Here is an 11,996-nt window from a genome sequence, read left to right as displayed (position 1 = left end):
GAAGTATGGTCCATACACACCTCCAGGTCAGGAAAGTGTGACATGAGGTTAATCTTTAAGGTCACTGGAGCCTTATTCTAGAATATAATATAAATATATGGAGAAGAAGTGCCACTGCATGCCGGGAGAGTTGTACATCAATAAGAAGAAGAAGAAGAAGGGTCGTTAGGTCTGTTTTAAGTTTTATTTTGTCTGTGATGGATTTCTCTGGCATTGGCCGCGAGGAGGAAAATGGAAAGAGAGGAAGGAGCTTTAGATACGAAGATTACAACAACAGAAGAATTTTCTTGAGGAGCTACCCTCTTCAGTGGGAAGATGATGGAGAAGATCAATATCATGAACAAGGGCATAATAGTACTGTGGACATGTTCAACATCTCAAACAAGGCCAAAGGTACTACTGGGAAGATAAATCTTATACTCAAACAGAGATCAGTTGGGTTCGTCCTTGGATGGTGTGAAAACAAGGTTTTGCTTCTCAGAAAATTAAAGAACAAACTCGGCTTTTACCTTGTTGCTTGTCACCCTTTTAGGCGCAAGCCCTCTCCTTCTTTGCTTTCTGTTTAGTTTAATTTCGTTATGTTTGAGAATTTAAATATGGTATGGGTTTGAAGGTAGTCAGCTAAATGTTTATTTATGCTACAACAAGTTGATGTATTTGGGGTTTTTCTAGTAATATATTATTTGTAGGTTGCTATTTGTTTCAACATTTCTAATAGATTATTATTACGTTTTATTAATTTAAAAGATGGATGGATTGCTCTTCTTTCAACCTGTATGGTCTTATTTTACTCTCTTACAGACTTACAGTTGTGTTTTTTTCTTTCTTTCCCTAACATTCATACGGATGGTAATATGATAATATAAATTCATTTTATTTTGTTCACCATTTTAGAAGTTGTGTTCATCTTCACCCGTTATTCAAAACTACCTTTAAGAAATTGAGTTCATTTTCATTCATTATATAGTAGTCAATTTGGATGTTGCATCGAGCAATTCTCAACTTCTGTCAAAGCTCTTAAATAAAAGCGTGCCGTGGGTCTCTCTCGTCTCGACAAACCAAAACACTAGTGGATGGATGTGATGGGATTCACTCACTGGCTCATTCTTTGACCATTGGTGGGAAGCCCTCAACATGGTGTCACATATATTTTATTTTTATTTTTTATTAATTACCTTCTGAAAAGCTGGGCCAGCTGCATTTTCAATTTCAGAATTGGAATTTTTACAGAACTTTTAACTGCCAGACCAGAGCCATATTTTTCATCACAAGTTTCCTCAATCTTATTTGTTTTCTTCTTTCACAATCTTACAATTCAAAAATAAATAAAATTTTATGACCTCTCTCATGAGTCCTTTTCGTATTAAGGCTAATTGACAAAGAAAAAAGAAATTACATTAAAAAAAGAAAAAGAAAAAAGAGAGGATATGTTTAGATTCTGATATAATACAAAAATGGGGAGTTACCACTGCAGCTGTTGCAAATTCAAAACCCAGAAGAGAAACCTTCTTGGGATTGTATGAAAATTTCAATATATTTTGCTGAATCTAAAGATATATTCAAACTTGGCTTTATTTGAAAAAAGGAACAACAGACAAGCTTTAGTCCCCTTGGGGTTTGCGTAGAACATTTTTCTTTTTGAGATGCCCTGAAATTTGTTTCAACTCTTGGAAACTTTTTTATTTTTTATTTTCTTTTAACAACAAAAAATTAGGAAAACAGCGCAATAAAAGTAAATAAACACAAGATTAGCTGGAAACTATGATTCAATGCTTGCATAATTATAGAAATTGGATCATCCTAATCCCTCAAGATACGAGAGGTAGTAAGTATTGTAGTGTTATCCATTCTTTACACGTGGTAGTGTGGGCATTCCTGCACTAACAATTTGTCCAACAAAGAGGTGGAATTTTTTAGTACTCATAGCAAGGCCACTTAGCATTCCTCAAACTGCAAAAGACAGGCTACAGCAAAATTAAAAAAACTGTTTCCACTGTAGTAGCACACAAGTTACAGATATGATAGGCAAAGTACATTAGTTGTTGAGTTAACCAGAAATGTCTTGTGTATAAGTTGAATGATGCTGCAACATTAAAGAGTGAGACCTTAATAAGATAATGGGGAAAAGTTTTGTAAATTGAGCAGGAAGGCATGTGTACCGTGATTCCTCGGGTATGCCTTCAAATTAGTGAGTTTTCAGCTAAAATTCACTAAACTTCCGAAGATCACATCCGTCTTGTTTCTTCAATCAAATTTGCATTTGTGAACAAAACGTCTGCTTACAATTATTACTGCATAAGTGAGCACAACCACAACAAGAACCAACCCTGCAAGAAAGAAAAGTGAAAAAGCCATCAAGGTGACCATAAGATAAATACAACACTAGGAATGATGTAACGTGTCTTGGATTGTCACATTATTTTTCCATCATCATCATCATCATCAAAGCCTTATCACAAAAATTTCGCCAGCTGAAAGAATCATGTTCATTCAATTCTATCCAAAGCCTTGTCTTCTGTTTCTTCAGGATTCTTCACATCTTAATATCACCACCTCAGTCCATGTCCTTGGCATTATGTTATCTTATCCAAGACACAAACACCATCATCTGGAAACTAGACCTTTACCGTGTTCATGAGAACACCACATGGTTAGAGACTAGGGCTTACAATGGTATGGATTTTATCCGAAATCCAAGTGATCTGAATCCAAATTTAACGGGTTTGGTTTCATCAAGTATACCCGAATTAAAATATGGTTCGGATATGGGTTGATGTCCCTTGACCCGAAGTCGGATCCGGGTCAGATATGGTTCCATCCCTATATCCGTCAAGATCCGAATGATATATTACTTTGCAATTTGTATTCTTATATTTTTTAAATCATTTTTCATCAACCAACAACGGTTGGGTGTAGTGATCAAGGCTTCTCTTCAAAATGGAGAGGTCTTGAGTTCAAGTCACCATTTAGTCATATTTTAGCAATTTTATTAAAATAATCTTAAACGGGTTGACATTATCCAACCCGACCGACCGGAATCAATAAATTCGGTCGGATTGATCCCAAATATGATTTTAATAAAAGTAAAATGGTTTGGATATGATCTGAGTCAGATTCGGATCCGGATAAAAAAATTTGGATACGGATATGGACACTCATATCCGCACCGAATCCGATCCGTTTTAAGCCCTACTAGAGACCAGATAAATTACTTATGATGGTGGATGTCAGCAACTGATATGTGCACTGTGGTGCTAGTGCCAAGTATGGATCTTGTTGGTAAACTGTGCATCTGATATACATGCTGTAGGAAGATGTGAAATACTAAATGAGATGATTTCAAAATCTAAGATGGCATACCAGATAAAGCACAAAAGAAAAGAAGAGCCAAGCGGTATCTGATGATCCATGGCAGATCAATTTCAAGAGTACAGTGTTGCCAATGTTTTCCTGCCTTCACGGTAGTCCCATGATGCGTGCCACGGATTTGCAACTCCGAGAGTGAAATATTTACACTTGTAACAGTGTCTCCATTCACATCCCTCACTTCAACCTTCAATGTCACTGGTTTAGCATCCCAATTGATCTCAATTGCCCCAAAGTTTGGCATGCCTGGACAATATTCATCTCTTGATCATTAATAACTTAAAAAGACACGCCAAGCCACTACTTGAGAAAGTAATAAAAATGGTGAAGCAAGTTGGAAGTTAATTTTAACTATTAGATTCCAATAGTAAGTTAAAGATACTAGAGTAAATAAGTCAAATTTCAAAGAGGGAAAGCAGAAAATAACTACTTGCAAAACAATATGGTACCATATGTGCATGATCTGTATCGACATTTTGGTCCGACAACTCTCATAGTAGTTGGTGTCAGCCATGCCACAACTCTCACTAGGAAAGCCAACGATGATGGGATTGCCTTCTCTACAGCTTGAGTAAGTCCACTCGAAGTTATGTCATAAAGTGGATATCCAGCAGCACAGTCATATTGGGCTATCTCTCCAAAATGAACATCGCCACTTATGAAGAAGACACCATCCCTCTGCATGTGAAATGATAACTTGTTAAAGAAATTATCAAGTAATTTTCAACAGAGCACGAGTACATTTTTCGCTGTGTCAAGCCACGGATAGAAAGCATTGCTAGCATTCCAGCTGCTTACTATTGAGCAAGAAACTGTTAGCAAGTCTTTAAAATAAATAAATAAATAAATAAAAATTCTCACTTTACTATTTGCTATCAATTTAAACAAGCGGTCCCTCTCCTTCGGGAAACGCCCCCATGACTCCAAATAAAATAAGGGGCCAGTAGTTGCAGAAAGATTTGATATTACCTGAATGAAGAAAAAATGAAGAAGTAACATAAACCCGGTTGTTTTTGTATATTAAGTACTTGTAAGAAAACCGATTTAAAAAAATAACATAAAAACTGAATCAGGAGAAAGATCTTCCATCTTATCATTACCAAAATGCTATTTAGATGTCAAGTGCTGCAGCTCATGCTGTATCCAAATATGTAAGTTTAGGTAACAGGAATTATCCAATCATCTCAGAAACACAACTGGCTTCTTGAATACAGAACAGAGTTTACCAAGGTTACCTCAATAAAAATTGCAGACCCCGGACTTGTGGGATAAGGCTTTGATGAAATTGGTTCAATAATGGAAACCCTCTTTATCATTCAAAGCAACCCTGAAACTTGCTGAAAGCCTAACACTACTATGGCTCTAAGCCTCCTCCCAAAAATTTGGTGTCCGGAAGATGAACCATGTTCCTCCATTCAATTCTGTCTAAAACCATGTCTTGGTTAAAATAAGTGTGTCCATGGCCACTTCACTACCTCAACCAACAACTTCTCTGCATATCTATGATTTAGCCATGTCATCTCCTCCTCTTCGCTCTCAGGCATCACAATGCCACCCTAATACACAATGGGAGCTGTAATTTTTGCTTGATTGTGTCTAGTGAATAATGCGTGATCAAATTGAAAGATTATATCCATACTTTAGCATAACTTTATTGAATCTATCAAACTAGGCTCGTGGGGACTGTGTCAAGTGTCAACCCATAAAGAACTTTCTTCAATTTACACACTTTCCCTTTAGATGATGAGAATTCCACACCAATATGTATTCTCATATAAAACTAAAACTCTTCCTTTAAGTTACTATGAAAAATGCATTCTTCACATCAAATTGTTGAAGAAACCAATTTGGATTAGCTGTAAAAGATAAGAAAAGGAAACATTTCTTGATAATCCATTCCATACATTTGCATACACCCATTGGCAACAAACATGACTTTGTACTGCTCTATTGAACCATCAGACTAGTACTTCACACTGAACGCTCATTTACAACCGACAAATTCTTTGCCCCTTGGTAATGCCACCAAATCCCAAGTGTTATTCTTCGCAAGGAAATGCATCTCTTAGGCCATGACATCTCCACATTTAGGTTGAAAAAGGGTTTCTCCAACACCGGAGAAGGACAGGAAAGATAAGAAAGTAGTAAAAGCATGGTGTGAAGAAGACAATAAACTATAGAACATTGAAAATAAGATGTTGAGTATAAGTTCTCACTCCCTTTAGTAATAGGAAGCTGAGAGTCATCAACCATAAGAATAGTAGGAAAATTACCTTAGTCACTTGGATCAGAAGAGGTCTCTTGGCAGTGCACATGAGGTGTGACCTCAGGAGGAACTTTCCTTTCGCGCCTCAAAAGTACTTTAATATTTCTTACTTATTTTCTCTATCTATCTGTTTATCTCTCTCTCACTCACTTATTCATTCTTCTTTTTTTTTTTTCCCTTTCTCTTCGAGTCATGTAGCTTAGATCCTTTAGGTTTCACATTTCTTCCCCTATCAATCTATTTACAAAGGACAACATTTTTCTCCCTTCAAATTCCACTACCCTATTCTTTAGACATTTATTTAATTTTTCTCTTCTATCTTAGACGTAAACATCTAAAACCACTAGCCTATGTTGTGAGGTCAAACTATCCCCAAGAATGACCTTACAATGTTTGCATATTGATCATTCACTTTTCTTAAGTTGAAAAAAATATATCTATCTAACTTTTATTGGTTCCACAATTTAAAGTAATTAAATGCTAATCCCTCTTTTTTGAATCCAATATAATAAACAACAACAAAGCCTTATTCCAAGATAATATACCATCACAAATTCAAGGATCACATTTCCCATTTCAATTATTTCTCAAATCTGGGTCTCCATGCACCCTCTAATATCTTTTACTTGCCATCCTTCTATGATCATTTAAGTCTCTTCCAATAAGTATTCTTTCTCCATCAAAAAATCTTTGAATGAGTTCATCCAGGTTTTCCCAAAATTATCTTTTAATTTTTGTTCCTGATACAACTTGGGGTTCATAAGCATTAACTCTGTTTTATAGGTAAATTGGAATTGAAATCACTACCTCAAAGTTGCATTGCAATTTGTCAACCAACTGAGCTATCGGTCCAAGCACTTACATTATTACTGAGGCCTTATCCCAAAGAGTTTGGGGTCGGCTCTATGTGTCCAAGCTAGTTAGTTTTTTATAAATTAGAAAAAAAGAAAGGGGGGTCAAGGAGACTATCCTGATACAAGGGCCATTGCACTAGACATACTAACAGGAATATTACAAATCATCTCCCATCTAACAAGGAAATCTTCAAAGAAAATCCCTTCAAATTCTTTGAAAATCTTCCCCCAAAAAACAAAAGACCCAAAAGTAGAAATGACTAACCCCTGCAACGATGTCTCCTTGTCCTCATATATGCGAGAATTCATTTCCTTCCACAAGCCTCAACAAATTGCACATGGGGTGTGATTCCAGAGGATTCTTTTGGACATTAAAAATGAGAACCCCAAGCCAACCTAGAGTAAAATAATGACTGGACTAATCATGGAAAGCATCCATACATGCCAAAAGACCAAATCTTATGAGCCATGGAGCAATTAATACGAATATGATCCTCCGATTCCCTGTTCTTACACACAGGGCAAAAAATTGGCATTGGAAAACCTCTCTTGATAATTTGATCCAAAGTAGCAATTCTCTTCAACGTCGCTGACCAAATACATAACAAAATTTTGGATGGAATTTTTGGGCTCCAAACATGCAACATCGGAAAATCCTTGATGATATTTTACAATCCTGAGAGATAAAATGAACACACCGAGAATAACCCATCCCAAGTTCTTTCCCAAATCCTACAGCCATTCAAATCAACTGAAAAAGGAAATGATTCAATGCACCTAAGAAACCTGCCCACACTTTCCAACTCCCAATCGTTAAACCAAAATCCCACACCACCTCCCTATTTTCTCTACACAAAAAGGATGACATGGGAAGACCTTTCTTCAAGGTTAACTCAAATAGCTCTGGAAATTGATCCATTGGGGGTGACTCCCCACACCTTCAGTCTTCCCAGAAACAAACTTTATCACCTCTACCAACTTCAAATTTCACTTTCTTCCTATTTTCTCTAGTTATGTTAATTATCTCTTCTCCTATTACTGATTTTATTGATAATAATCAATTATCCATTTTCTATCAACCTACAAATTTATCCTTTAAATCTCTATCTACTAGTATACCTACTCCATTTTTATTTCTATCTTTTCCTTTGTAGCCTGCAAAGGAGTTTGTAACCATCAATTTACTTGGATTTGTCCTTTCCACTTTCTCTCTTGCACACAAGCTATGTCTGATAAGCTCTAAACTTCTAGAACAAATGAACTTCATAAAGAGATAAAGCCAAATATAATCTCATTACACCTTAGTTTTTAGAAAAGGAATTCCTAAATGATCACTACATTTCCCTTCACTTTACCAATACTATTGGTGCCTAAAATTGCAAGGAGACCTTCATAATGCAGAATCTATTATCTAAGAAGTGGTTTTTATCAATCCAAGAGGCAATAATGATATTTCCATGACCCCAAAAAAGCCAGACATTAGTGTGTATCCTTCTGTTTTTTTTTTTTTTTGTTAGGCAAGCAAGGGGGGTTACTGGTTAATGGCAGTGAAAGTGGCTTCAACAGCATTTGAGTCATGGGATCAACTTTCCTCAAGCCAAGTTAGTGTGTATCCTTCCTTGACGATAGTTAAAGTAGCTGAACAAAAGTTAAATTAAGCATTCTCTAGAGTACCTGAATAGAAGACCCAATGATGGTAATCTCTGATTTAGCTCCATTTAACTCTTTCTCTAACCATATCCATTGGGCACTCCCCAAAATACTCCCATCACTGAACAGTGGGTCCCTGTGGTACCTGGTATCTAAGAGAATAACCTGCATAAGTATATTGTCTATGATCAGTACATGGATTTTGTATACGTGTACATAATGCCAGACTTGTTTAGCAAGCTTATTCTTGATAAAATTGAAAAAAAAACAAATCTCTCATATTTACTGGATTTCAATGACCCATAGACTAAATATGCTCATTTTGTCACTGAAGAAATATATTCTTGAACCATAACTTACCAAAAAAATTATTCATCTTCAATAGGAATGTAAATATGATAATATGAGCCAAGTGCAACAAAGAAAGTATCTATAGAATTAATTAAGCATAAATTCCCCTCGGAAAATTTTAAAACATTACATGCAAACCTTAATTTGCTTTCCGTTGGGGCCGAACATATACGAGGCATACACACCAGCTTGCTTGCGCCTATAATGAAACAGCCATGGTGAGAAGCACAACAGCATCAAGCCTCCAAAAGAACCAATCAACGAAACAAGAAGCCATGTTACATGAAACTTCTTGTAAAGCCTTCATAACATTTTCTTTCACACGATGATGTGTACCCATATTGGACCAAATGTAATAGAAAATGGACCAATTCAAATACATTAACTGATTACGCTATTGAATATGGTTTGACCAACTCTTAATAACTACATATTGAGGATGTTTATGTTAACATGAAGTGTCATGGATGAAGAAAGATCACTTACCGTGGGCTATCTTGGGGTTCATCTAAGAAATCTAACAAAAGCCTTTGACTGATGTTTTTCCCACTAAATTCTTTCCCAGCATCGTTTAATCCATAATCATGGTCATCCCATGTGCCAATCACCTGCAACATTCAAGCATACATCGGATAACACCATTAAATAAAGTCCAAAGATAATTAAAAAAAATATCAAGAAATTATAAAAGAACCGTACATCAATTTATGGAGCTTGCAAAAATGAACATTCAACCAGACTACTCGGTTGTATTCTAATAAATTTGATGAAGGTACCTGAGCTCTCTTTCGAAGAAGAGAGTATCCTGGAACACTCTTAGCCCTCTTATATTTGAACTGCATTTCCTGCTCAGTGACAGGAATGAACCTTGGAACATTCTTCCATGGTCCAATTGTCCTTTCCTTTCCAAAAAATTTAAAAGGGCGCCGGATATCACCATAAATGTTATCTCCCAACCAAACAAAAAGTTGGGGATCAAAGTCAATGATTGCATTCCAAATGGGCTGCATCGAAGCACAAGATTTATGCACAAATCATTTTCACATAGAATAATCACAACATATTTTTAAGAAAGAGAGGAAATTACCATATCCAATCATCCGAAATGGTTTAGTGTTTCACAGGATTTGGGCAGGAGCTAGACCGAGAACAGATGATCAAGTCACTAAAAATAGGAGATTAAGAAGGCTGCTGCTGCCTTGACTAGAACCAAGATCAAGCCAGGACAGCAGAAAACCACCTACTCTGGACAAGATCAAAATCCTTGTGTGAAAGAAGTTTTTTTTTCTTCGGTAAAAAGAAGTTCAAATTTAATTCCTAGAAATCACACGTCTAGTGAAACTTCTCTTAAACGACTTTTAACTGAAATCCAGATGAAAAGGCTAAGGAACAAAAACATGTTGATTAATAAATGCTCCAACCATATAAGATCCCTGCGGAGGCGATTCTTGCTCCGTCATGTTTCGCGAATCAAACAACCGAACGGTTCATATTACACATTTTTTGCGAGGAAAAAAAAAAAAAAACTAGAAAATCTCGATTACAAACTCGGGATTACAATTCTTATATCTTGACAGGTAAATACAGGAAATCATTTCCACACCAATATAGAAAATCAACAGAATTCTTAAAACCAGAAGAAATGAATTTTACGAAGAATTACAAAAAAGAAGAAGAATTTAGAGCCCTAACCTGAGGAGCGCTCTGATTGGCGCATGATCCGAATGAGATTCGAGATATTACAGGTTCCATCGAAGCTCTGCAATTGAGGAGTTGCAAAAGAATGATACAGACAATTTGAACAACTCGATTAAAGGAAGAACTCTCCATTTTAGAGAGAGAGAAGGGGATAATCATAATAGCGTTGAAGACGTGATGAGATATCTTTTAAACGAATGAGACCGCGAAATTCGAGAGTTGGCGCTCGCTCCGGAGTCTGGAAGCATGCTTACTTCACATCGGACAGGCGCGCGTAAGACCCACGCGTTGTAAGTACGAGGCGTAAACGGGCTTTTGTTTTTTTTTTTTTTTTGAGTTGTGGTTTTCTGACTGCCCTGATACACTGATACTACGTGGCATTCTACAGAACCTTCGATTTTTTTTCTCGGAAATCACAAATTCATATCTCTTGAACATGTGCATTTGTGTATCTCGAGAAAGAAAACCTACGGTTATGTCACATAAAAAATAGGGTGAGTATGTCACAAAATCATTATTCTTTTTTTAGTCGTGATTTTCTGACGTGGAGTGGGTTAGAATCACATATCTTTTCCTGGGGATATACAATTGTACATCCCCATAAATATGCGCAGTTATGTACATTGGGAAAAAAGATCTATGATTCTAGCATATACTACATCGATAGACGTATGTAAGAGGGGGTGTCAAAAAATCATTATTCATTAAGTGTTGGATTATGTCTATTTTCAATACCATGGATCAAATTCAAAAAAAATTATTTTTCTAAATTATGATTTTTTGACTCCCTATCTTACACATGCCCCCGACGAGGCATGTGATAAAATCATATATTCTCTTTGGGATACACAACTACACATATCATGGGGATGTACAGTTGTGTATCTTGAGGGAAAATCTATGGTTTTAGCTCATGCCACGTCAAGAGACGTCAGAAAATCATGACTTTTTTTATCATAAATTTTTTTTTAATGAAATCTAGAAGTCTGCAATTTTTAATTGTCAATATGATAATTCATGTGGATCCACGACCCTTTTTAAATTTTGAAATCTTAAAATTAAAATTTATGGGTAGAGGATGTGCGAGTTGGAGAGAGAAAATTTATCTTTATTGCTTACATCATTTGCGTCATATGTCAATCAATTGTTGGGCTGTAGCAAAAAATCAATCATAAAAAATAAAAGGGAAAATTACTTAAAGAACACTAGTAGATGGATTTATTTCTAAATTGTCCTAAGTTTTGCACGATAACTTGATGAGACATTTAATAAACTTTTTATTTTTTTATTGATCCCTCATTATTGACGAATTCACTGCTTTAAAAAAAAAAAAATTTATTATTTACTGTGAAGTTGACCACTTTTTGTTAATTGTCTAACACGATTCTTTTTTATTTTGTATAGAGTTCACGATTTTTACTATCGAACTCACCATTATTTATTGTGGATTGTGGAGTTTACCACTTTTTATTTATTGGTGAATTTTTAGATCGACTAAAAATTTGAGATAACAAATTGTTTAAATGATTTCAACCTAAAAGAATCATTCTTGATTGTTTTTCATCCAAAAATTAAGAAAAATAAATCTTTGAAAATAATTTTTTCTTTTTTAAATCATTTTTTATGAAATGAAGTCTTCAAAACTCGATTGAGATGCCGAAACCAATTTTTTTTATATTTGAAGACAATGAATTCTAACGATTAAGACATTCAATCGTGAGAAACGAGGGAGATATATTTAGAGATTCTTAAGAAAAGAAAAGTACTAAATGAACTATTCTCAAAATTTATGGACTATTTAAAAATAAATC

General features: G+C 35.4%; 1 protein-coding gene across 7 annotated transcripts; it reads right to left on the bottom strand.

The window, feature by feature from the left end:
* Positions 1–1,902: 1,902 nt before the first annotated feature.
* On the bottom strand, positions 1,903–10,500 carry LOC147408474 (Calcineurin-like metallo-phosphoesterase superfamily protein). 7 transcript variants are annotated; one of them, XR_015170634.1, is made up of 11 exons: positions 10,180–10,500; positions 9,264–9,491; positions 8,974–9,095; positions 8,626–8,788; positions 8,161–8,301; positions 4,228–4,335; positions 3,816–4,044; positions 3,361–3,612; positions 2,160–2,327; positions 2,035–2,083; positions 1,903–1,950 (listed from the first exon to the last, which is right to left on the bottom strand). XR_015170634.1 is itself a non-coding variant. In XM_086418416.1 (9 exons), the coding sequence occupies exons 1-9, from the start codon at positions 10,342–10,344 to the stop codon at positions 2,245–2,247; spliced, it is 1,491 nt and encodes a 496-aa protein (XP_086274542.1). In that variant the 5' UTR covers positions 10,345–10,500; the 3' UTR covers positions 1,903–2,244. The 7 variants fall into 7 exon arrangements, 3 of the variants coding, with proteins under 3 accessions (XP_086274542.1, XP_086274556.1, XP_086274566.1); XR_015170619.1 differs by having other exon boundaries at positions 2,035–2,327; XR_015170624.1 differs by having other exon boundaries at positions 1,903–2,083.
* Positions 10,501–11,996: the final 1,496 nt, after the last annotated feature.

This window comes from Akebia trifoliata, chromosome 2 (assembly GCF_017979445.1).
Source record: "Akebia trifoliata isolate Shusen 1 chromosome 2, ASM1797944v1, whole genome shotgun sequence".
Classification (NCBI taxonomy): domain Eukaryota; kingdom Viridiplantae; phylum Streptophyta; class Magnoliopsida; order Ranunculales; family Lardizabalaceae; genus Akebia; species Akebia trifoliata.
Note: the sequence above shows the minus strand (reverse complement) of the source record. Positions and strands in the feature narration are given on the sequence as shown.